This window comes from Agelaius phoeniceus, chromosome 8, assembly GCF_051311805.1.
Source record: "Agelaius phoeniceus isolate bAgePho1 chromosome 8, bAgePho1.hap1, whole genome shotgun sequence".
Taxonomy (NCBI): domain Eukaryota; kingdom Metazoa; phylum Chordata; class Aves; order Passeriformes; family Icteridae; genus Agelaius; species Agelaius phoeniceus.
Window position 1 is genome coordinate 14,453,338 of NC_135272.1, and position 25,328 is coordinate 14,478,665.

Genomic DNA, 25,328 nt, shown 5'->3' on the forward strand with positions numbered 1-25,328 from the left:
AGCACCAGAAATGATGATGTTGTCTTGGCAGAGTGAGCAGGGTGTTCTCAGGATGAGGAGTGTCAGATGAGATGAATGGTGGAGGAGAGGCAGCAGGAGCTGAGATTGGATTCCCTGGGAGGCAGAGGTGAGGAGTGAATTGCAGAGCAGCTTCAGGGTCCTGACTGTCAGAGTCAGGACATGAGTGCAGAAGCACAGAGTGAGGCCCCCAGGCCATTCAGTTCAGTGTTTCCCCAGCACTGCCAAACCCATCACTGAACCGTGTCCCCAAGTGCCACCTCTTGGCTCCAGAGGAGAGTTGAGGTTTAAGTTTGGAGAGCAAAGCAGGCTGCTTAAAATCTACCCCTCCACCTCTTCCCTCTGACAGCTCTCCCAGAAGTGCAGCCTCCAACCCCCATGGTAACTGCAGTGCATTAGCTCCAGCTGCTTCAGAAATATTTCAGGGATTCAAACCCATCATTTTTTCCTTCTGTCCTAAAACATCAGCTTTTTCCAGGACTGACCCATGACATGGAAGGCTTTGCTCCAGCTGTCTGGCCTGTTCATCTGCTCAGATTGTTCACTTGTGTCCTGAGCTCAGTCTTGTCACCCAGGATAAAAGGATGACATCCAAGTTCAGAAATTTGAAAAATGTGTGAGCTTTGAGGGAAACTTCTTTTTGGAGTAATTTCACTTACTTTCCCTAAAGTCAGAAATGATGCTGGCTTTTGTCCAGGCCAAAAGCTGTGCTTAAAAAATCATCAATTCCCAACAGGCAATCTGCTGCTGGAAGCAGCTGTTCTGCGGTGCTCCAAAGAGCATCCCACCTCTGAGAGAGGACGTGGCTTGTGTGGGAGTGCTGCATCTGAGCAGAGCTCAGGGGGGTGTTACTGCCAGCACTGCACTCTGCAGAGCCCCTTGCACTCACAGGAGAGCTTTTAGCCAGGTCAGCCTGGAGAAAAGGAGGCTCAGGTGAGACCTTAGAGACCCTTCCAGTGCCTAAAGGAGCCTCCAGGAGAGCTGGAGAGGGACTTGGGACAAGGGATGAGGGACAGGGGAATGGCTTCCCACTGCCAGAGGGCAGGGTTAGATGGGACATTGGGAAGGAATTGTTCCCTGTGAGGGTGGGCAGGCCCTGGCACAGGGTGCCCAGAGCAGCTGTGGCTGCCCCAGGATCCCTGGCAGTGCCCAAGGCCAGGCTGGACAGGGCTTGGAGCAGCCTGGGACAGTGGAAGGTGTCCCTGCCCATGGCAGGGGTGGAAGGAGATGGGCTTTGAGGTCCCTTCCAACCCAAACCATTCCATGATTCCATGATCTCCTGAGCCTCCTTTCAGCCTGGGTCTCTGAAGCCCATGAGCCAGCCAGCAGGAAGGTCTGGTCACAGGGAAGTGGGGACAATTTTGGTGTAAGGCACTGCAGCTGTGGTTTTAGGCTGTGACTGTAAGTCCTGGACACTGCCTTTAAAGCCCATTAAGAAGAATAATACAAACACCTGTAGTTTTCCTATCCCTTGTAGCAATCATTTAACTTTATTATACAAACAGAGCTGGAGAGTGAGTCCCCCTCCCTCCTTTATGGGAGCTTTACCATTTTCAGTACATTTAATCCCAGACAGAGCAGGAACACTGGTGTGAATCTGTGCAGATTATGTTCAAGGCAGCGGAAGATAAAAACAGAGATCAGTGAGCCAGATAAGATCAGTTGATTAGATCAGTGCCAAATCCATTCATGTCTGCAGGTAGTAGTTTTTTATTCTGCCATTTACCTAAATTGCAGCTGACAGCTGAATGTGTTTTGGCAAGGAGCATAGCCAGCAATTTACTTGTAGAACTTAAAATGAGAGAAACACCAGAGTCATTAGTGCCAACAGTTCCACTCTGCTAAAAATACCATGGATTAGGGGCACTAATAGATGAAAGCATCAGCTCACCAGGTAGTGTCTGCTTTTCATTTATTTCCTCGAGGGAGGGGGCTGGTTAAGCTTGTTTCATTAAGAAGAAAAAAAAAGACAAAGACAAAAGCAGGTTTTGGCCGGTTGCTCAGGTTCTAGCAGCTTTGATTTGGGTTAATTAATAAAGGACCTTACCAGAACTCAATGAAAAACAACGGAAATCCTTCCCTTGGCTTCTCTGGATGTGGCTTTTGAGCATGTTGCCTGATGTGAAAGGCAGAGTTACAGCCAGTGAGCAAATCCTTGTCCCAGAGGGAAAAATGTTCTGCTGATGCTGGGATGTTCCCACTGGATGAGTCTGTGCCCTGCAAATGCATCCACTCCAAGGACAGGCTTTGCACCTTCTCTCTGTTTCCCACCTTCAACAAGCAGTTGCAAAAGCTTTTGAGTAGAAGGGTGTTAGTGTTGTCACATCTGTCCTCCTCACTGGTGTCTCACTCTGGGATTTTCCTTTCATCTCCAGGGCACAGTAAAAATTAGTTCTGGAGAGGAAAGGACCGTGTTTGGCGGTGACTTGGCATTTCAAAGGTTGTTGTCATATGTATTCCTAAAAGTCCTTTGCCAGCACAAGTGAAAATGTATCACCTTTATTTCCTAGCCAAAGGAAGCAGTGATAAAGAATAGAATGGGTTGAGTTAGAAGGGACCTTAAAGATCATCTTGTTTCAGGGACACCTTCCACTATCCCAGGCTGCTCCAAGCCTCATTAAACCTGGCCTTGGACCCTTCCAGGGATTCAGGGACAGCCACAGCTTCTCTGGGCACCCTGTGCCAGGGCCTCAGCACCTTCACAGGGAGCAATCCCTTCCCAAAATCCAACCTAAACCCACTCTATTTCAGAGGGAAGCCACAGCCCCTGTCAGCTCAGGCCCTTGGAGGGTCAGTTAGGCAGCCAGTAGGGATTGGTTTTATGGGAGAGGCCACTTGCTGCCAGCCAGGCAAAACAGAAAGTGGAACTGGAATGATTCTGACTTGTTTGCTTATGAAGCAGAACTTCTTGGGACTGAGGTCCTGGCACAAGTGTGTTTGTGGCAGTGCAGTGCCCTGCTAGCAGGCCTGATTTCTGCTTCTCTGTGATCCCCAGGAGTCCAGATGTTCATCTGCAACCGGGAGCACTACGGGTTCCTTCCCATGCCCCTGAAGCCGCAGCAGTCGCTGCAGGAGGAAGCTGAGAATTTTGTGCACACCCTGATCGAGGCCATGAGTGAGTTGCTGTGCCCTTGCCATGATGGACACCCCAAGTTAATGCCTGCAGAGCTCTCCTGCCAGCAGCCCAGCTCTCATTCTTTTGCAAGTCTGCATCCCAACCTGTCCGCTCTAATATTGTTCCGATACGCAGTCTTCAAAATTTCCCACTGCTTCTCTACCTAGGGATGTAATTGCTTCATGGTCAGGTCAACCCCATCCACAAAATCCCTCAACTTCCCCGGATCAAATGCATCTTTCCTGTGGAAAAGGGTGCTGCATGTCCATGTTTTCCTGATGTCTGCCTGACCCATGGCTGCTGGCTCTGGCTTTGCCGTGTGGTGCTTCCTGCTATTCACACGCTGCCGTGGCTCCTCATCCCGGGATACCGGGATCCCGGGAGGGAGGGAGACACCTTCAGACAGGTCATGTCCACTGCAGGGAGTGCTCGAGGGTGACATCTGGGGTCTCTCCTCTCTTTCAGTCGATCGCCCTCCCGTGGAGCCCTCTCAGTACATCTCTGTCCCTCCGAAGCACCCTGACAAGATGGGCTTTGATGAAGTAAGGAGCCTGCTCTGCTGTTTATTGTCTTGTCTTCTCACTCATCACCTGATCCTTAATGTCCCTCCCAACATAAACCATGCCATGATTCTGGTTTAACCCAGCCAGGGAAGAGAAGGCAGAAATGAGGCTGAAAAGCAGGTTAATTGAAAAACAAGTTAAATCCCCTGTTCTTGTGCTGTTTGCTCTACATCTGACTCTGCAGAGCAGCTTGGCCTCCCTTCCATCTGTGACAGAAATTGGGCCTTTGGTGAAGCTCTGCAGTGGCAGGAGGGAAGGATTTCTCTCACCTGAGAGAGACACTGGAGAGCTGAGAGCAGGGGGGGATGCAGGCTCACAGCTGAGTTCTGGCCCACCTTGGATACCCCCAGGGATGCAAACCATGGGAGAGGGACGTGCCAGGCTTTGCTTGCCTGGTGTCTGTGTTATTCCCAGAGCCAGCAGCCCCTGTGTGTGCAGCTGCCAGGGTGGCTCTGGGACCAAGGGAGTTGTGGGGATCAGGGGAGCCTTTGTCTTCTTGGTGTGCTCTGCTCCATCTGTTTGTGGGGCTCCTGAGGCTGAACCCAGCCCAGCTGTGTCTGTGTTTAAGGCACAGCTGGAACAGGTTTTTTCCATGTTGTCCTTTGTGGCTGTGCTGTATTTATCCAGTTTATTATTCTTTCATTTGTACTGAGCTGAAATTCGTTCTGCTTCTTACTGGGATGAGGATTTGCTCCATGGGCTAAAAGGCTGTGCTTGTACCAGCCTGCCTGGGACTGAAAAATATCCCTGAGTCCCTGAGGGTTACCTGCAGTGAGGGCTTCAGTCCTCAGCCCTCCACCAGTCTCCTCAAGGCTTTGGACAGAGCCCTGCCCAGACATCTCTGTTCTCAGCCTTGGCTCTCTGCTCTGGCAGGGATCACAGTGGATTTTCAGTGCCAGAAGTAATCACAAAAATCCTTTCTTTACCATGGCCTTGTACTTGGACAGTGGCCCTGCTGATAATCCTAAATCCAGGCAGTGGCAGTGTTCCCCTAGGATTGATGCTGCAGATGGTCATGTTACTCTGTTTGATATAAACCATCCTGTGTCTTTGGAAATTACAGACTTGGCTCTAACTGTTCTCTCCTCATTTTCTTCCCCCTGAAAGAGCAAGTTTCCTCAACACTCATAAAAAGTAGTTGTTAGAGAAAAAACCTCTACACTTTCAACTCAAAACCAAGTTCAGCTTTTTGACAAATTCTGGACAACCCAGAGCGAACACACGTGTGGTATTTTCACAAGACCTGCTTTTCCAGTGGGGCTGCTGGAGAGGGCTGGATCAGGACTTCCCTTCTCCCTCCTTCCCAGCTGGGAGTCTGATGTCCTGGTGTCTTTCTGTTCCTCCCAGATTTTCATGATCAACCTGAAGCGCCGCAAGGACCGGCGGGATCGGATGCTGCGGACGCTCTACGAGCAGGAGATTGCAGTGAAGGTAGTGGAGGCTGTGGATGGAAAGTGAGTTTTGGTTGGGCTTGAGGATGTTTTCACAGTGGGATGTGCTTTACTGCTTCACAGCATCTCCTTGGATGCCCTGACCTACTTCCAGCAGGGCAGGGTTGGCTGTGGGGGGAGCTGAGCACCCCTTGGATCTCCCTGACCATCTGTCTGGGGCAATTCTGCTCTGTTTCTTTCCTCCTTTGCAATTAGCCAATCTCTGTGAGAGAACCAGGGCACTGGGGTTCAGACTAGGGTCCAAATCAGGTTAAAATCACAGGTTTCTGTGAATGGAGCAGTTAACTCCTGGTAATATTGTCCATCCTAGTGCTATTGTCCATCCTAGAGCTATTATCCATCCTAGAGCTGTGGTGCTGCAGTGTTAACCCTGCCACAGCCCTTTCCAAGCTTACTCTAAGGTCTGAAGCATAAGTTTATTGAGGAGCAGCTGGGGGAGCTCAGCCTGGAGAAGAGGAGGCTCAGGGGGGACCTTGTGGCTCTGCACAACTCCTGACAGGAGGGGACAGCCAGGGAGGGGTCAGGGAACAAGGGAGAGGACAAGAGGAAAAAGCCTCAAGCTGTGCCAGGGAGTGTTCAGGCTGGACACCTGAGAAAAATTTATTCATTCCAAGGGTGGTCAGGCTGCCCAGGGCAGTGGTGGAGGCCCCAGCCCTGGGACAACTGCTGGATTAATGCTTGTATTTGACAATATTAGAGGGCTTTTCCAATATTAATAATTCTATGATGCTAAGGTATGTTAAGACCTTTTAATAATGAGTAACCAAGGCAGAAATTTTGAGTCTGTGAGTTGCAAAAAGGCCTCAAGGAGAAAGGAGCCCACGTACCATCTAGTGGTCTTGGAGACTTGGGATCCTATCAAGGCCTCAGAAAATTAATCAAAGCCAAGCACCTGGCAAGAGGATAGTCCCACAGGAGGTTTTTGGTAGAGTTAAAGATAAGTGATGGTCCCTGTCTTTGGCAGAGTTAAGGATACAGTTTATCAGCTTGATTTAGAGATGTAAATCAACAAGTTAATTTTCCTTTGTGTTTTTGAACAAAACAAGTGTAGAATTTCTCAAGGTGTGGCTTTTCCCTGACCATCAGCAGCATTCCCCATGCTGTGCCTGTGTCTGGCTTGAAGTGCCTGATTGTTTTTCAGTGGTGATAAATACTTTGTGTTTCCCAGAGCACTGAACACGAGTCAGCTGAAAGCTCTCAGCATCGAAATGCTGCCAGGCTACCGGGACCCCTACTCCTCCAGGCCCCTGACCAGAGGAGAGATCGGCTGCTTCCTGAGCCACTACTACATCTGGAAGGAGGTGAGGGCTCTGGGGGGCCTTGAGGGTCCTGCAGGAAGGTGCTGTGTCCTGGTGCAGAGCATTGGATCCAGCCCAGATGTCTGGAAGTGTAGGATAGGAGTGATTTCCTTGGATTGCAGGGGTTTTCTTGAATGCAGTGTTCATCTTTCACACCTCTCCTTTCCTTTCCCAGTATGTAAAGGGGCTCCAAGAGAGCTGGAGAGGGACTTGGGACAAGGATGGAGGGACAGGACAAGGGAGAATGGCTTCCCACTGCCAGAGGACAGGGTTAGATGGGATGTTGGGAAGAAGTTTTTCCCTCTGAGGGTGGGCAGGCCCTGGCACAGGGTGCCCAGAGCAGCTGTGGCTGCCCCTGGATCCCTGGCAGTGCCCAAGGCCAGGTTGGATGGTGCTTGGAGCACCCTGGGCTAGTGGAAGGTGTCCCTGCCCACAGCAGGGGTGGAAGGAGATGAGCTTTAAGGTCCCTTCTAACCCAAACCACTCACGAATTCTGTGATTCATTTGCCCTCAGCTCCAAGGGATTTTTATCAGAACATTTTCATGATTGTTTCTGCAGTTCATCCAATATCCTGCTTGGGGCAAGCTTGCTTAGAAGAAAGGCAAGAATGTTTTGAAAACCAAATGGGGTTAAAGAAACACTCCTGGTTTTTTCCCCTGATTCTCCATCTGAGCAGGAGCAAGTTCCAGTGGCTTGGCATATCATGTGTATGTCACAGAGTGGTTCTCAGCTCCCTGCCTGTGTGGTCTGGGAGGCAGTGCCAGGTCAGGGTGGCCCCAGTGACAGCAGGGCACCCATGGGGGCCACTGTGCTCACGCTGGAGCCCTCATGTTTCAGGTGGTGAGCAGGGGCCTGGAGAAGACACTGGTCATTGAGGATGACGTGCGCTTCGAGCACCAGTTCAAGAGGAAGCTCATGAGGCTGATGGACGACATCGAGCAAGCCCAGTTAGACTGGGAGCTGATGTAAGTTCCTGCTCCTCTGGGAGGTCCTGGGCACCTGGGGAGGTTGGCAGCACTGCTGGGGCGTGGCAGAGGTGCAGGTTGATGCTGCAGTGCAGGGGATGGTGGCACAGTGTTCTGGTAGCTCTTCCCACCATGCTGTGGGGTGGCTGTTGCCAGGGCACCATCCCTGCCCATGGTGTGGACAGTGTGGTTGGACCTTAGCTGTGTTGGAGATGCTGACAGAGCAACCAGCACAGCTCAGTCCTGAGCCTCAGACTGTGTCATCTTAGCTCCCTTAGGAAGCCTCTCACAAGCTGTCCCACCCACTGGGTTAAGAGTTGGATTGTGATGCAGGATAGAAATCTGTGAGCTGGGTCAGGGATTGCTTCTGGGATTGACCCTTTGCCCTGGCCTGGTTGGCACAAACAGTCATGTCCTAATTGCCATGGTGTGATGGTGTTCACAGGGGTCTTAGGATGAGGGAAGAGATGAGGATCTGACTCCATGTTTCAGAAGGCTTGATTTATTATTTTATGATATATATTATATTAAAACTATACTAAAAGAATAGAAGAAAGGATTTCATCAGAAGGCTAGCTAAGAATAGAAAAAGAAAGAATGATAACAAAGGCTTGTGTCTCGGGCAGAGAGTCCGAGCCAGCTGACTGTGATTGGCCATTAATTAGAAACAACCACATGAGACCAATCCCAGATGCACCTGTTGCATTCCACAGCAGCAGATAACCATTGGTTACATTTTGTTCCTGAGGCCTCTCAGCTTCTCAGGAGGAAAAATCCTAAGGAAAGGATTTTTCATGAAATGTGTCTGTGACACTATGGATTCACTTTGGTCCCATCTCCTTGATCTTCTGACCCCTGCAGCTACATTGGCCGGAAAAGGATGCAGGTGCAGGAGCCCGAGAGAGCCGTTCCCAATGTCCGGAACCTGGTGGAGGCTGATTACTCCTACTGGACCCTGGGCTATGCCATCTCCTTCCACGGGGCTCAGAAGCTCATCGGGGCTGAGCCCTTCAGCAAGATGCTGCCCGTGGATGAATTCCTGCCCATCATGTACAACAAGCACCCTGTGTAAGTCCCTCTGGGGCTCGGGGGGATATGGGCTGGGTCTCGCTGACTGATCTTAAACCAGGTCTTGTTGGTAGCCTGGTTGGTGGGACTCCTTGTGGTGCTTGGTTTTGTCCTCCTGGCACAGGTCAAAGGAGGTGACAGAAGGGAATGCCTGGGGCAGGGCTTGTGGGCTGCTTGTCTGAGGCACCTGTCTGTCTCTGGGAGCAAGCTTTGGTTGTACAGGTGTGTGTGGTTGTAAGGACATGGTTTTGGCTGTATCCCAGCACCTACCCCCACTCTGCTCCCTGGACTGGCCATGTCTCCCAGGGACAAGCTTGGCACCAGTGAGGGTTCCTCTGTTGCTGACAGCGTTTCTCTCCTCCATAGCACAAAGTACATGGAGTACTACGAGCCCAGAGACTTGAAGGCCTTCTCAGCAGAACCCCTGCTTGTTTACCCCACGCACTACACGGGGCAGCCGGGCTACCTCAGCGACACGGAGACCTCCACCATCTGGGACAACGAGACCGTGTCCACGGACTGGGACAGAACGCACTCCTGGAAGTCCCGGCAGCAGGGCAAGATCCACAGCGATGCCCAGAACAAGGACGCCCTGCCCTCCCAGTCCTCCCTGGACACGCCGTCAGCCAGGGATGAGCTATGACTGCCCACCTCCCCGGGACTCTGTTGACAGCTGAACCTGCCTCACACTTTAGCTTTTCACCCTTGAAAGTTGTAGAGCAGCTCTTCATGTGGTCTCCCTCCCACCACTCCCAAGGGCCGTGCGCGGGATCGGGCCGGACACCTGCCCAGCCGCCGAGGACAGGGTGGGACACCAAGGAGGAAGCAGAACAAGAGTTCCAGATCCAAGCAGAAGCCCTGGCAAGCTTTTGTTGGAAGAAACCAGCCTGGAATGACATTGGTTCCACAGTTCCTCATGTAGAACACTGTATTTATAAAGATTAATATATAGAGGTGTACAAATGTCAGTGCCTTTCGGGATGGCTGTACCTGGGCTGCTCCCTCACTGTTACTCCTTGTAGGTCTGTAGGCTTTTACCACCCTGTTTGCTGAGCATCTGGGGGATTTGGGTTTGTTTTCCAAAGGGATCCCTATCAGAATCAAGATGTTTCCCCAAAGTGTTCAATGCAGGAGAGCAGTGCTCCTCTGTTGTGTCTTCTCCCCGTCACACTCCTGTACAAAACCAATGCTGGCTTCCCATCAGCTCATTTTTAATCTTGCTGCATCCCATCTAAACAGGCCTCTGGATCCAGAACAGATGTCTTGGAATGTCTGAAGTCATGGAAGCCATGCAAGTGGAGGTAGCTGGATTTATTTATCTCTGCATTGCCTGAAGGGAATGCAGGCAGAGCTGGTCCATGTCACATCCTGCTTCACCCCTGCCTCAACTTAGTCCTTCAGGAAAACAAAACCCCATGACCTATTGGCAGGCCTGTTTTTTCAGGCCATAAAAGCAAGTGTAGGAGTTTTGGGAACTTAAAATGTAAGAAGTTAGGTTACAAACTCTCCTTCTAAAACCAAAAGAACCTACAGCAATGTTACTCTCTCAACAGCCCGATAGAATTGTGTGTCACAGGACGGAAGGGCGACTTGCCTGGATATTTTTTCATGTGAGGAGTGAACTTTTCTGTGTTTTGGATGAGTTCTGATGTTTTTGCTGTTGGCTCACATGCCAGCAGGATATGGTGTTTATTTTTTTTAAAAAAACCTTTCTCAGAGGCCAGGTGATCATGGACTATACTGGCACAGACCCTGAGCTTCTGGGCAGCAGGAGGATTCCCTCCTGGAATTGCCATCTGGGGGCTCACCTGCTGGCAGATCTGTGCATTGAGTATGTGTGGCTGGGGTTTTGGTTTTAATTTTGTTTGTTTTGAATAATTACTGATCAATGTTGTGCTTTCTGCTGCAGAAGACATGTTATTACCTGTCAGCCGGTCTGATAATACATAGAACCTGGTGCAAGATGAGCAGCTCTGTGTGTTCTTCATTGTGTGGGAGAGTCCTGGAATGGTTTGGGTTGTGGAAGGCACCTCTAAAGGTGACCCAGTCCAACCCTCTGCCATGGGCAGGGACACCTTTCACTAGACCAGGTTCCTCCAAGCCTGCCCCTGAATGTAACTGGAGGATAATGGAAGGGATTCCTGGCCGTGTCCCTCTCCCATGGAGTCACTGGTTGTGACTGTGCAGTTCCCACCTGGAAGCCAAGTTCCTGCTGGTGTCCATGTGGGAGCAGATGCCCACACGACCTGGTGAGTATGGAGGTTGCCCCGTGGGCCACACACAGCCTGGGTTATTCCCTCCTCACAATCCCTCTTGCTTCCTCCACAGGTCTCTTGCTTGATGAGCCCACATGGCCTGTGTGAAGGACGCTGGAAATCTTCACTCCCTCCACCCCAGCACCAGGCCTTGGACCTCCCCCTCTGGAGTGGAATTTTTCCAGTTACAGCATCATCTCATGTGTGGCCAGTGTGAGATGAGGCCAGAGTCGTTCATGATAGCCCCTCCATGCTGGCCACAGCTCCAGTGAGTATTGTTCCTCTTCCACAGGTTAACTTCCTGTCAATGCACCAGTCCATTGGTTCTCTTTCAAGGGTCAGGTTCCCTCCATTAAACAATAAAATGTTCTTTATTATCTTGTTGATGTGTACAACCACAGGCTAAATATGGCAGTGCCTTAGGCATGACCTTGGGTCCCTGACACAACTTTGTATTTTTTTTCTGACTCAGCTAATGGGTTTCAGAACTGAGCAGGAGCACCAGCTTTGAACCAGCCTTCTGGCAGCTTCTTCATGAGGCAGGCTGTGGTAGCAGGCCCTAAAAATGATTAATTGCAGTAGGGACTGCTTGGAATCCACCAGCTTGGTCCTTGCTGTGGGTTAAGGATGGAAAAGTGCTGTTGTGCTCTCAATAGGCCATGTGAAATTCCAAGTTCACCAATGGATTGTATTGATCCTGAAGGAAATGGAGTGAGGTCCTGGTGTTGGGTTTTGTGGCCTGAGGTAGTTTAAAAATCAGATTCAGGTACTCTTTGTTTTGTCTTCCTTAGTGCAACATGAGAGGCCTTTAAGTGGCCAGGGCACTGTAGTTCAGGGACTGAGTGTGAGACTTGTGGGCAGCTTTAGGAGCCTCCCCTCATGCTGAAGTGACTTGTGATATGGCAGAAGGGGCTGTAGTGTGTAAACTGTTAATCTGAATGTTGTATTGTGTGCAGGGAGGGGAAAACACAACAAGGTGAGAGCAGGAGGAAAAACACCATGATTGAGACAATGGCGAGAAATGGATACACTCAAAAGCACTTACTTTGTATTATCTGGCCTCTGAAGTCATTCAGTGGCTCAAAAGAGAATAATTTAATGCAGAAGACATAAAACTGGTGTGCAATTGTAATTACCCAGTTACTGAATCTTTAAGCTGAAACCTCAAGAAATAGCACAAAGATCCCAGTCTCTCAGAGGCTGCTGTGTGCATGGCTGATGGGCTGGAAGGGCTTTGGCTTTGCTGTTGAGAAGTTAAAACAGTAAAAGTGGAGAGGCTGGAGAAAGTGACAGCAAGGGAAGTGGTGTAAGGTGTTTTTACACATCTGACATGCACTAATAAAAGGAAATTGACTGATTCCAGGCAAATATTAATGAAAAACAATTTATATACTTATCATATAAAGATTACATGTAAGCAGTTAAAAACATAACATATATAAACATTTGCAAAGTGTAATTTTAAAATCCAGAACATTTATGTTTCAGCTTAACACTGCCATACACCCTCCTGAGTGAGCAGTACTATATACAGTAGGAGCTATGCTATGTACACAAGGAACTGCACTGTACAGACACCAAAAGCAGAGAAAACTGAACTTCTAGTTTTGCCCTAACTCTGGGCAAAGGTTAAGGCTCAGTAACAACCCCCCCACTCTGTCACCCTCTAACAAACAACTAGAATTCATAAATTGTTCAGGCTGTGACCTACACCAGGCTTGTGGCACCTGCCATAGGACTCTGTACATTGGATGTACAGCAGACCTACACTTGGTCTGTTTTACCTACCTGTAAACAGAAGTGGTAAATCCAAATGTAGTGTAAAACTTACCTGAGCCCAGTGCTGCAAATTAGTGCCCCAGAAGTGGGGGTAAAAGGCCCAGGCATGGATAAAATTCTGTTTTAACTAATGATCCTTAAGAATCCTAAGCTGTCTGTTTGGATAATAGCTCCTAGATCTGTGCAGGGATGCAGAGTGCTACCAGCAGAACCAGAAATACTCTGTGTATTTCATGTGTCTCAAACCAGGGCTGCTTACAATCCAACGTCTGTCTTATGGCTTTTGAAGAGGTTCAGATTTCAGTTCCAGCAGAGGAATTGCACACTGGGAGGACATCTTCCATCACATGGGAGTGCACACAAAAGGCATCAGGTTCTGGTCCATGGCTTAACCAAGTCCAAGGGAAACCTCCCCGTTGTGACATTCAGACCTCCATCCAACACAAAGCAGTGTTTGTCCCATTCATGATGTTCATGCAAAGGCAAGTGCAGTTCATTCATTTTAAAGTTCTTTGGAAACAAGATCCAAAATGGGTCATTCTCTGGTGTGGAACAAGTGCAAAAAATTCTCGGCTGGTTCAGGCAGACATACTCAGAACTTGCTTCAGTTCTATAAAAATAAGTTCAGATGATCTTTTTCTGTATAATACTGGCATGAAGGAGACCCTTTTCTCACAGAGATGGCTCATGGGGTGTCCTCAAGACAAATGCAGCAGCCTGGAGCCTTGCACCAGGGCTGCCCATTGCTCCAATTGCACATTTTCAGCAGGGGATTCTGACAGATTCCCTGTAACCCAGGAGGGCAGTGCAGGTGCAGCCTCAGCCCAGCAGCTCTGCCCTCTTCCTCAGGATGAAGTCGAAGTTCACGTGGCTGTTCATGCCGTAGAACACGTTGGCATCACGGGGGAACACCAGCTCTGCACAACAGGACCAAGCAGAGTTAGTGGGGAGGGGCACAGCAGCAAAGCTGAGACAGGACAGGGTGGGCAGGGCCAGCTCTCTGTTCTGCCACAGCAGCACTGGGAGCAGGGGGAAAGGGAGCGTGCTCAGCCTGGCAGAGGCCCTGGCAGACTCTCAGAGAAGGCTGATGATGGGTGGGATCCGAGGGCCTGGTGCCAGGGAGGCAGAACATCACCCCCACCCAAGATCCTGTGGTCACCCCATGGCTGCAAGGCACACATGAAGTCAGCCTGGCAGAACAGGGATCTGGCTCTGCTTGTGGGAAGGGGGCTGTGCTGACAGAAACCACCCCTGAGCAGCCAGGGGGTTCTCACTGGCAGCTGTGACCCATCAACAGTGTTTCTAATGCTTCCCGTTTTACTCTTCCCTTTGAAATCCAACAGAACTTTCCAGGCAGCAGCAGAGTTCTGCTTCCCTACCTTTGTCCTCAGAGATGACCTGCACGAGCTCATAGTCTTCAACTGCATCAGGCTCGAGGTTGTGCTTCAGCAAGGCTCGCTGGGTGACATCAGGGATTCTGTCTTGGTTGGTTATCTGGGAAGATAAGGTGCAATGAGAGATTCTTCTCATTCACTCCTGTGATTTAGTAGTTAGCAAAAACCTGACTGTTCTTGAAAGAGATGTCAGAGAACTGAAAGCACAGGTGAGTAACAAAGGGGCAGGTGCTGACAGATACTAAACTTGGCATGTTTGACATTTGGAGGTGGTGGCTTTTTAGTTCAAGCTGACACAGGTACAGTACTAGTAGAGACAGCAGTAGATGCCAGTGTCTGCTCCCTCTGAAAGATGTCACTCTCACCAGCCACTGAAGCCCCTGTGAAGAGCTGCCCCAGCTGCTGTTGCAGACTCCTATGCTGAGTGCTCCCTTGGACATCCTGCAAAGCCTTCTGGCCTTGTAGCTGGGTTTGCTGTGTGCTGAGGAAGTGCATCTGGAGCAGTCTCCAGAGCCTCCTGCAGTCTCACCAGCAGCCAAATCCATCAGGCCCTCAAGGAACAACTAGCTGGATTTGGGGAAGTGAGACCATTAAAATCAAGAACTAAAGATGCTGAGAACTTATCCCGCTTTTGTTTCCCCCCAGTTGAGCTAAGCCACATCACCCACAGTCCAGCACCAGTGGCATTGCTGGGATACGTCTGTGGAATAAGCAGAGAGGGAAATGCCTGAATTCTGGGGCTGCTGGTCTGGTGAGAGGAGGGAGATTCTCCCTTCACTGGGAGAAGCTGTGGAATTAAAGGGCGTGTCAGCTCCCTGTTTCCAGAAACCAGCTCCTGGGGAAAGCTGCTGTAGGGAGGGAAAATGTACCATCTTATGTCAAAACCTCAGTGTGCTCACAGTGCTTCACCAGGAGCTTTCTGATAAAACACAAACTCCCATTTCCAGACCAGAGACTCCCCTAAAGCTGTTTCAAAGCATCTCGTTCCTACCAGGCTCCATTCTGCATGGCACCACGTGCCATTTTCCCGTTGCAGCCAGGTTTGGTGAGCCAACCCAGTGAAGGGGGGGCTCTCAGAAGGCAGTGATGGGTTCAGTCACCCCCCATGGGCACAGCTGCTGAGCCCAGAGCCGTGGCACTCACCAGGATGCTCTTGTAGATGCTGTCCTGGAGCCCATCCATGCTGACCCGGATGATGCAGGAGCCCTCGCTCTGCCGGTTGTACACGGGCAGCGCTCTGGGGGCACTGCTCAGCACCGAGCCTGAGTCCCTGCAGGGCATGGAGCCGCTGTCCAAGCCTGAGCCAGCGTCACAGGTGGAGCCCTTGCTGCAGCCTGAGCCCTTGTCAGAGCTGATGGAGCCCTTGTCAGAGTCATAGCCCTTGTCAGAGCCCACGGAGCTCTTGTCGTCGGTGGAGGCCAGCAGGAATGAGGGTAAGGATGACACCCCTGAGGAAGGTGTGCTCATGGGAGAGTCAGGAGAACAGGAGGATAAGGAGTAGCCAGAGATCTGCACAACAGAAAGGAAAGTGCTGTCACAAAGTGTGTCTGGCTGTGTCATGTGCCAGAGGAACAGAGACTGCAGAAGGCACAGACAAAACCTCAGTCACCCACACTGCCCAGCCTGCTGGCAGGGGCATTCCTTGCCTCCTGAACTGAGAACTGAACTTCACTTGATTGATTACAGCATTTTAATGACAGTTTCTGTCCTGCTGGGGATGCTCTGGCCTCGCAGTAAGAGCAGCCCAGGAGGTGGCAGCAGATCTAAGGAACAGGATGAGGCTGTGGGCAGCCAGCCAGGAACTGGGACCGGCTGGGAAGGGGCAGAGGGTGTCCCAGGCACTCCTGCTCCAGGTGAGAGCATTTACACAAGCGGAAATACACACCCCTCCTCTCTGCCATTCTCCTTGAAACTGCCCCCTTCCTTCCCCTGCTCAGCATTTGCCTTTCTCTCCCTCTGCCTTGCTCAAAAGCTTCATGACAGGAACAAACCCCCTGTAAGGGACAACACAAAACATTGTGCAAGAGCCCCGACTGGATTACTTCCATTTTTACACATTTCTCTGTCCATTTCACTAAAACAAATGCTTTAGTCAAGGCCAAGTGTTTTGGGCCTGCCTGCAGCATGCAGAGGCCCCAGCTGTACCTTTTTCAGAGGGTCCTCAGGACTAGAGACGGGAGTCACACACACATCCTCAGTTTCAGAGTGATTGAACTCACACGACGAAACACTGGCTGAATCCGTGCTTTCCCCGGAGCTCCCTCCTACAGGAGAGCTCTTCAGGGGCTGTTCTTTGGGTGGGGTGAACACATCAGTGCCCAGAAAAAGTCTAGTATAGAAAGAAAGAAAGAAAGCAAGCATAAAAGCCAGTAAGTGATAGCTGGGCTGAGCAAAGCTGTCCCTTGGTTCAGAGCTCTTACATTCTGGAGGTTTTTCCTCTCTGGAGTGGCCTGTTGTTGTCATTTCCTTTGTGGTGTTTATACAGTTTGTCCAGAAGCTTTGTTACAGGCTAACACAGCACCTTCCTGACCCAGAGTGCCCACAGCTGCAAGGCCACAACCAGCTTATGCCCCACTGGAACAACACTCCCCTTCCATCTCTTCACATTTTCAGGCTAATTTAACAGAAAAAAGGGCTTGAAATGGCAAATTCACCCCCCTGCCAATTCCTGACCTCTGTTAGGTACCAGGTTCTCTCTAGAAGGCTGGAGATACACACAATAAGGAGATCATAAAATGTAAATTAAAGGCACTCCCTCTCCAAGACTCATTTCTAAATGCAGGTCAAGTGACTTGAAAGGAGTGTCAAAGGAAACAAGCTGGTCTGACCCACCAAGAGGAGGAGCAGGGAGCATCAGCATGCAGTTGTTGATTTAATACACCTTAGAGAGGTGTCACTGACTGCTTTTCTACGGTATTCATTTGCAAAACACATTCAGAGTGCAGGTACTTTAACTTCAGTCTTTGAGCTCTGCTTTATTCCATGCAGCTTTCCCTGCATTCCTGCTGCCTCTTGTTTGCCATGTCCAGCTGCATGGCCCTGTCCTGTTTGAATCTTTGTGGTATTACACCAAATTGGACAATTGTCCCCATGATTTTTTTTCCTTCTCCAACTGGTTGTTTCCACTATCAAATGCCTTTTTGCTAACCTTAACTTTCATATTATAATCCTGCAAGGAAATTTTGCATGTTTATAGCAATTTAGACTAATAATAGACCAGACTTTATCCTCATTTACTCTGTTTTCCTGCTGCATTCAGTGAAGTTATTACACAAGAGGTACTGAATTATAATCCATCACTAAAATGGTTTCTTTTTTTGACACCATAGGAAAGATTCTTTATTCTAGTCTCTTCTACCTTTAATAATCATCATGACTGCTTCTAGCAAACAAAGGGACAGCTTCATCCACAAGGCTGCACTTCTCCTTAAAGCAATGCAGGGTTGTGGATCCCCAGCCAGGTTCTGCAGCTGATTAAATGAGCACTGCTTGTTTGAGTTATCCAGGTCCCTATTCCCACCCCAAAACCCCTCTGCCCCATCATACTCACGTGCTGATCCTCTTCACCATGCTTTTCTGGGATTTTGGAGACAGGATGTTGGTATCAGCAGCTGCTTCAGCCTCACGGGAGAGTTTGTAACTGCAGGTGAATATTTGCAGACAATGTCATTTAGTTGTACAGTGTCATTTAGTTGTACAGTGTTATTTAGTTGTACAGTGTTATTCAGTTGTACAATGTTATTCAATTGTACAGTGTTATTTAGCTGTACATCTCACAGCAGCAATATTCAAGAAATTTGAGAATCTTTCAGTTGTTCTCACAGAAGGCTGCAGTGCCCCAAAGAGGAACACTGCTCTGCCTGCATTTTACCAGGGCCAAGGGGATATTTCACCCCCTTATAACAGGTTTAAAATCTCTCCAGTGTTTGCATGTCCCTGCCCTGCCCTGCCCAGGTGTGTGGGCTGAGAACAGAGGTTTTCCAGCTGCACTGAGACCCACCTCTCCTCCTCTGTTAGGTGTCGCTGCCTCCTGAACCACTGGATGAATTTTTGGTCTGGTATCAGGCAATAGCTGTTGCATGAGGATTGCAGGAGCTTGATCTGGGCAATGACTTCAAATTCCTAAGAAAATAAATAATCACATACAAAGTCTAATTAGAAAACAAGATTATATTCATTCATACAACGAGGGATCCAGGACAAACTTAGCTTGATGTGAAGTTCATTTTCAGTTGAGTAACTATTTCAAGAACCAGTTTCCTATAACAATAAAGGTGGGATTTTTTCCCTGGGACCCATAATGTGCACTCACACTTGCTCCAGAGGAATGTAAAATGCTGCCCTTAAGGCATGTGACCAGAGTGTGCTGCTCTTCTGTAACTGCACTTGTACACACCCTGCCAGAATAACCCTGGATTGTTTAGGGCAGGTTACTGAGCAGTTCAGGGGAGGAAATGGCTCCATCTCAGCCAAGTCCAGGTCTGCTTTCAATCCAAGGATGGAGATTTGGCCTGACTTCATTCAGCCCAAGGTAACCCCAGCACCTTTACTCCTACAGGACATTACTTATCTCTGACCAACAAGGATCAGGCCAAAAGGAGAGACTGACAGCCTCTGCTGTACCTGGTTTGCTCTCTGCAGACTTTCACCTACAAAGGGTTTCCTGCAGGAGAAGGAGGATATTTACTAACTGTGTGTTCTGGAAAGCAAAGGTCTCCTGCCACTAGGTCTGGTTCAGCTGCTAAGGACAAATGCCCTTGCCCAGGGGGTATCAACAAACCACAAATCACAGAACATTCAACTTACCCTTCGTCTCTTCTCAAAATTGATCAGGCCACCCTGTTGGAAGGAAAGAGAAGGGATCAGAGAAGATCCAGACTTGTAGCTTGAGATAAATGCACAAAAATTCACACAAGTTCCAGTTAATAACACTGCATGTTGCTTCCCTTTTCTTTTTGTAAACAGATTTTAAGAGCTGCAGAAGGAGAGGATGCAGAAACATGTAAACTCAGTTGGGAAGGCAGGGAGGGTATTTAGGGTTCCAAAAAACTGCCCCAAATTACCTCAACATAGTCCTGAAGGGCTGTGTCAAGCATGATGAGATCAGTCAGGAAGGTGCCAAGGTAAGGGACCGTGCCTTGCATCACTCCCTGCAAGTGAGCAGAGCAATGCTGGATTAACTGACTGGAAAATGAGAATAATTACAATTCCAGAACACTCCTGTGTAAGAAAATGAAATTAAAGTAATCTGCTTAACCAAGCATCAGTCCTATAATTATGTTTTATTTCATTGCATCAATTTCATTAGATAATATAGAACTTAAATCCAATTCCAGTGAGACCAGGATGCTCTCACAGGTATTACCCAGTGGTTTTGCATTACAGTATTGCCATCACTGATTCCCAGCAGTGGGTCTCCAGGAAACCCTGCCTTTGGGAGAAGCACTGAGGACCAGGGACAGGGTCCCTCTGTCACTTGGTGCAAGAGGAGGAGCAGGGGAATGGTCCTGGCCAGCCTTTGTGAGCAGCTTCTGCTTCATCCCTGTGGATTTTTACTTAGACATGTGTGATTGATTATACCTTGTGATAGTGAAGTCAAATCAAGCCACCATTTTTTTCTCTCCAAGAAGTGACCATCTTCCCCAGCCATCCACTGCATTTTAATGCTAATTAGTCACACTTTAAACTTCTAGACTGCCAGCACTTGCAGAGTTCAGGCTGGCTCTACACTTGCAAAGGAAACACTTGTTTCTACCATCCAGAAGTATCTGTATTTTTTCCAGTCAAACAACTAGACAGACAAAAATCATATTCAGCAATTTTGCCTCCCTATTCCAGATTTCTCTCCCCCTGTCCTTTTAAATCTTTGCCAGCTTTGAGACAAAAACCATTTTCACCAGCAGACTGGACCCCAGACACATTTTACAAAGCAATCTCTGTAGAAGCCTGTGCAATTTTCAAGCTGCTGTGCCAGAAGCTTCATCAACATGTTTGAAAGTAAATGAGACTTCTGCTCGGCCAGAGCTAACTCTCTTTATCACAAGAACTCCAGTATTTACAGCAGCACACATTTTACCACATGGAAATTGCATTTCTCTCTAAAATGTAACAAGAGTAGATAATGGAACTCTTACTTGTAGGACTGAAAAAGAAAGCTGGAGTGATGACCACATGTTTATATCCATCAATCCCCTCCTGCCCACTCACTCTGGGGAAGACCTTTCTGGATTTTGCTTCTTAAAGAACTGACCAATTAGGGTTAATGATATTACCAGTTCAAAAAGGAGAAGAAAACCCCAAAACACACCTTGGTTTTTTGAAGTTGCAGTCGCTTCTGTGACTTTTTCTGATTTTCTTTCTCACTGCTGTCCAGATTTGCAAATTTGGATGTTGCTTCCTGTGAGGTGATAAAGAATTAAAGGCAATTAATGAAGGATCCAAGTGGTAAACTGGCAACTACATGCATGTAAAATAGTAATTCAACCAGACAAGTTAAGCCAGCAAGAAATATTTGCTGTGCAGACACATCTGTGTCTACATACGTGTTGATTTCCTGGGACTCGGATGCTGATTGGGAATTTTGGACAAAAATCACCCAAGATGACTCTGAGGGAATATTTCTGCAGAATGGCTTTGGCCAAAGCCAAGTGCTGCTGAGAATCACTTGGGAGTTTAAATCAGAGAAGCTCAGACACACTTCAGGTGTCCAGATGCTCTATCCCAACACTCCTGACATGAGGAATTCTGGTTAATTCCCTCATCAGGCCTGCTACAAGTAAACATCTCCATCTTATGTAATGCTTTGTTGTTTTTCTTATGCTGCAACACCAAGATTCAGCCACTGTGGCTTACTGACTAACCCAAAACCATGCAGGAAATTAAAGGAACAGGTTTCCATCCCCACAGCTCCAGCTTTCCTATGAATGGATGAGGCACTTCACCACAGTTCTTTAAACCTGCATTTCCCTGGATGCACAGGGGATGTTGGAGTTGTGTGTTTCTTCCAGTGGTTGCACAGATGTGTCACAAATCATTATGAGTATCTGTTCAGGAGGAGAGAACACTGCTCCCTTTCCATGCCACCCCATCTGTTTCCAATGGCATTTTGTTTCCTTCACACTTGGATTTGCAGGATGAAGGGGCAAGGTCCAACATGGCTTCCCTTACAGGGACTATTTATAGTGAAGGAAAACTAAGCCTTTGAGGATTCAGTGGATATTAATCCTCCAAATGGTCCAAGATGAAAAGTAGGGGAGAGGTTCTAGCTATTCTGAGGGATTTTTCTCCTCTCACTGCTTCCAAAATGTTTTTAAAATCTGCTTAGGGCAGCTGGAGGGTGATTTACTGGGAGCCAGAGGTCTGGGCTCAGTCTGAGTTGTTTTGTCTTTTAATATTTAGTTAAATAGGCTGTTCTAAACACACATTTTCCCTCTATGCTTATTATGGTCTCACCTGCTTTAAAAATTACCTACAGATGTTGATAAATGGATGATAAACAAAACAGACTGACAGATGTGAATGTGTTCACCCACCATTCCTGAGCAAAACACAGTGTTTCAGATCCCAAGGCAAGGGGCTGAGGGACAAATGCCAGACTGGCTGGACAGAACTGCCAAAGAATGAACTGCTTACTGAGTTTATGAGGAACTTTTTCATGTAGATAGAAAAAACCTGCCACAAACATTCCTTAGCTTTTGCAGAACACAGCCCTTCCCTGCCATTCTTCCTCACCCCTTTCAGGCTCCTGAGCTTACTGGGGTTCACCCAGGAGAGTGCAAGAGTCAAACTGCTCCACACAGAGCCTGCTTTGTTGTCCATCTGGCCACCCACAGAGGAGGAAGCCTGTTCCTTCTGAATTCCCAGCCCTGCTTCCTAGTTCTGAGAAAGGTACAGGCTAATGGGATAAACATCTTGGACTGACTCCTCAGCTGAAGGTGTGGCATTGTTCCAGTGACCTCATGGGCTGAGCAAGACCTGCTGTCCACCCAGATCATGCTGCCAAAGCCTGATGGCTGTGCCTATCCAGGCTAAAGCTACTGTTTCTTCCAGGAACAAGGAAATCAACTCTCAGCCCAGCAAGAAGTTCAGGTTTTACAGCCTGCTCTTCCCTAAACACCAGGGAAGGTCCTTGAGGAAGAGATGAACTTTGGCAGCTGGTTTCAAAAAGGGTTAAACATCAGATTTCATGAGATCACATGAATGAATCAGATTTCATTGAGATCACAAATTTTGAACTCATACCAGTTCTCACCTTCATCAGCAGCTCCCTACTTGTCAGGTAATTGTCATGGTCTGAGAAGATCTCAGACAGCTCTTCATACATCAGCAGGATGTCCCTGCACGGGAGAAGATAATATCATTTATGTCATTAGCGAGCACTCTAAAATCCAATCGAGTTTCTGTTTCTTTCTCAACCATTAACAGTTCCACTTATAAAAGATAACAGCACCAAAATGCACCCAGTGAGATGCTGCACATCTCCTGGCAGCCTTGGTGGGACATTCTGGTGCTTCCAGCAAAGTTTGGCCTCATCTGACAGCAAAGAAACACCATCAGCAGCCCCTGGGCAGAGCTTTGAACTGTCAGTGCTGTGTGAGAATGGGTCAGGGGATACAAAGCAACAGAAAAAAACAAGTTCTTGATTTTTGCCCTATTCTATGCATTCTGGAAAGCTGGAAGCATTTAAATGGAGGAGTAGTTTTTTGCCCAAGACAAGATAGGCAATATTTTAATCAGAAACACGGGGCAGTAGAAGGAAAACCCAACTTCTGTGGAGAGGAAATACAGAAGGATACTGCCTAGCAGACTGATACTTTATTTATCAAAGGCAAAGAAATCTGGTTTCTCCAAACTGAATGAGCAGAACACCATCTTTTCTAGACAACAACTTCTGGCATCTGTGGGGCAGGCAGTAAACATTATTACCACAATAAAGTGAAGAAATATTATCTTCACTGGAAGAAATATTATCTTCAATACTGGATTTTGTTATTTGGGAATATATCTTATGTAAATATCAGCACCAGGAGAAGAGTTGGGAGGATTTGTAGCAAGCTGGATCTCCTCAAACTTCATGGGAGAGAAGACAACAAGCAGAGATGGTGACCTGGGAGTGGTGGGCATGAGCTGGGTGAGAAGCCAGTGCCATAGTTTTTCTAGAGAGGTTGTAGAAGACCCAATATGCTTGAAAGGACAGAATTCAGTATCCCCAAGGGCAGGTTGTCCCCTCAATAGGAAAGAGGAGCTCACAGGAGGGGTCTGAGCCTCCCAGGAATGGAAGGTTCTTCTGACAGGACCCATGTTAGTGAAGGAACAGAAGAGGAAGAATGAGGAGAGGATGAAAGGAAGGAGCACTGAGCCCTGTGGCCCTTGGGAACTGAGGGAGAGGCTTACTTGGAAACACACATCCAGGTGGTCTTCAGCCGATAGATGGAGTTGGACTGCAGAGCTGAAATGATGGCCCTCAAGGAGGAGAAGTTCTTCAGGATCCTGCATTCCTGTGAAAGGAGTGGTTGGAAACACAGGAGCATTAAATGTCAGCACTGCACAGACCTTGGTGCTCCTCTCTCTGAGCCCTGTCAGGCCTGCTACACATTCTCACTGCTGAGCAGCAGCTGTGCAAATACTGAGCATCAAAAATATCACTCCCCCCTCCAGCCACCACACACTTCACAAGCTTTGGCATTTAGAGCTTGTTTTCCTCACTTTCATGTATTTGTGGTCTCACAGCTTCCAGTTCTCCAAGTAAAAATAAAAGTGGAACTGAGTCCATGAAGCCATGGGGAAAGGCACAAAGGTTATACTTCTTAAAAAGCTCTTTATAGTTGCCAATCCCTTTTACCCCTTAGGGAGAAAACCAGGCTTTGACTCTTTATATGTGGTATTTAAAATGTAAACCCTCAATCATCTCAGTGTCAATTAAAAATAAAGACATGCAAAGGAATAACCTGTTATTCAAGTATGTGCACACTGTTAAAGAGAAAAACCTTCCCAGCTTTTCCAGAGTTTGGATCAAATCTGAACAGAGAGACTGGCTCATGGATGTTTCTTGTGCAGCTACTCTGTGGCAAAAGCTTGGGTGGGAAAGGATAATGAAAAACTCAAAAAAGTAGCACAGATTCCTCATAAAGTGGAGGGAAGCAAGAGGAAAGTCTGGTCTGTGACTCCTGGAAATCTGTTGGTGGCTCAAGAAGGATAGCTTGGATACCACAACCTTCAGCACAGGTGTCTGTACATGCACCTGTGATCCACCAGACAGAACACCTGCCAATCTGACTGCTGCATGGAGATAAGAATGTATTCAAACTCCAGTTCTGCTTATCAACATTTTTATGAATCTGATTCTCATCCTAATAATGCTTATTATGTAAAGGATCCTTACAGTGAAAACAGACATGATTAATTCCTTTGTAGGACTGAACAAATGTAAAGCAACCTCAGCATAAGCAAAAGTCAGACCTTAATCCATCAGCATCCCTGTTCATGAGCTGCATTAGAAGTGACTGAACAGCTAAGGAGAGTACAAACTCTCCCAGTTACTGACCCACAAAAAACTTCTAATTAGGACACTCCATTTATCCAAGTGTGGCTTAAGCAGAGAGCCTGGGCCAACAGCATCTGAAGCAGGTGGGCACTTGGGTCAGATAAACACCAAGTTCAAGATCATGAGGCAGGACTCACTGGAACTGAAAGCTGTTTTTGCATGGTTTGGGGCCAAAAAAAAGCCACATAACAACTCTTCTCCAGAGACTGACATGTTAAAGAATGAGACCTTTCTTTTTGTTCAACCTGAAATTTAGGTTGTGGAGAACACAAATTTAGAGGCACAAATTATCAGCTTTTCTTCTTTCTTCCCAGTACAACAGGAGTTTGAACTGGAAGAACCAATTTGGAACCATCTTGACTTAACTGCATGCTGTGCAATTTAGAGCACAGTTGGAATTTCATTTAATATTGGATTTAGTGTTCTCAGTGGTTCAACCAACTACAGACTAAAATTGAGTAAGCTTTCATTTGCATGTAAGAAGAATTTTTAAGACTGGTTTTAATAACTTTGTTTCATGCTGTGTCCTTCACAGAGGGAAAACCAGAAAGAATCCTGTGGAGAAACAGCTTTGATTTTAAAAATTTTAAGCATAACAGGACATTAATTATTTCATTTTTATTTTTAAAGAAAATATTGTTTGAGTGAAATTGGCTGCTCCTGCTCAGGAACCTTAGATCTAGGTGGAGCAGAGGGCTGGCAGTAGAGAAAGTATCCAGTTTATCTTTTGAACCAAGAAAATGGAACCAGAAGTCATGAAGAGATTACAAATGTGGAACTCTGTGCTGCTAAGTTTAGTTATCAGTGAATAACTGTACTTTAATGACTGGATTATTTTCTAGTTCAGGCACCTAGCTAGTCAAAACCCTCATTTGCAT

The 25,328-nt window shown here is 47.8% G+C and overlaps 2 protein-coding genes across 2 annotated transcripts in view; one reads left to right on the forward strand and one right to left on the reverse strand.

The window, feature by feature from the left end:
* The window catches only part of COLGALT2 (collagen beta(1-O)galactosyltransferase 2), a 47,879-nt gene extending 37,433 nt beyond the window's left edge, over nucleotides 1-10,446 (forward strand). The window contains exons 6-12 of the mRNA XM_077182044.1: nucleotides 3,014-3,133; nucleotides 3,599-3,675; nucleotides 5,044-5,150; nucleotides 6,316-6,448; nucleotides 7,284-7,411; nucleotides 8,273-8,479; nucleotides 8,846-10,446. Of these exons, the coding sequence (XP_077038159.1) occupies nucleotides 3,014-3,133; nucleotides 3,599-3,675; nucleotides 5,044-5,150; nucleotides 6,316-6,448; nucleotides 7,284-7,411; nucleotides 8,273-8,479; nucleotides 8,846-9,122 (1,049 nt within the window). The 3' untranslated portion in view covers nucleotides 9,123-10,446. The remainder of the gene's footprint in view (nucleotides 1-3,013; nucleotides 3,134-3,598; nucleotides 3,676-5,043; nucleotides 5,151-6,315; nucleotides 6,449-7,283; nucleotides 7,412-8,272; nucleotides 8,480-8,845) is intronic.
* Nucleotides 10,447-12,104: 1,658 nt separating this feature from the next.
* RGL1 (ral guanine nucleotide dissociation stimulator like 1) overlaps nucleotides 12,105-25,328 on the reverse strand; it is a 54,236-nt gene continuing 41,012 nt past the window's right edge. The window contains exons 8-18 of the mRNA XM_077182045.1: nucleotides 23,301-23,404; nucleotides 22,159-22,243; nucleotides 20,215-20,304; nucleotides 18,971-19,057; nucleotides 18,714-18,746; nucleotides 17,908-18,029; nucleotides 17,458-17,547; nucleotides 16,053-16,236; nucleotides 15,051-15,416; nucleotides 13,893-14,007; nucleotides 12,105-13,430 (exon numbers count right to left, since the gene is read on the reverse strand). Coding sequence (XP_077038160.1) covers nucleotides 13,333-13,430; nucleotides 13,893-14,007; nucleotides 15,051-15,416; nucleotides 16,053-16,236; nucleotides 17,458-17,547; nucleotides 17,908-18,029; nucleotides 18,714-18,746; nucleotides 18,971-19,057; nucleotides 20,215-20,304; nucleotides 22,159-22,243; nucleotides 23,301-23,404 — 1,374 coding nt within the window. The 3' untranslated portion in view covers nucleotides 12,105-13,332. The remainder of the gene's footprint in view (nucleotides 13,431-13,892; nucleotides 14,008-15,050; nucleotides 15,417-16,052; nucleotides 16,237-17,457; nucleotides 17,548-17,907; nucleotides 18,030-18,713; nucleotides 18,747-18,970; nucleotides 19,058-20,214; nucleotides 20,305-22,158; nucleotides 22,244-23,300; nucleotides 23,405-25,328) is intronic.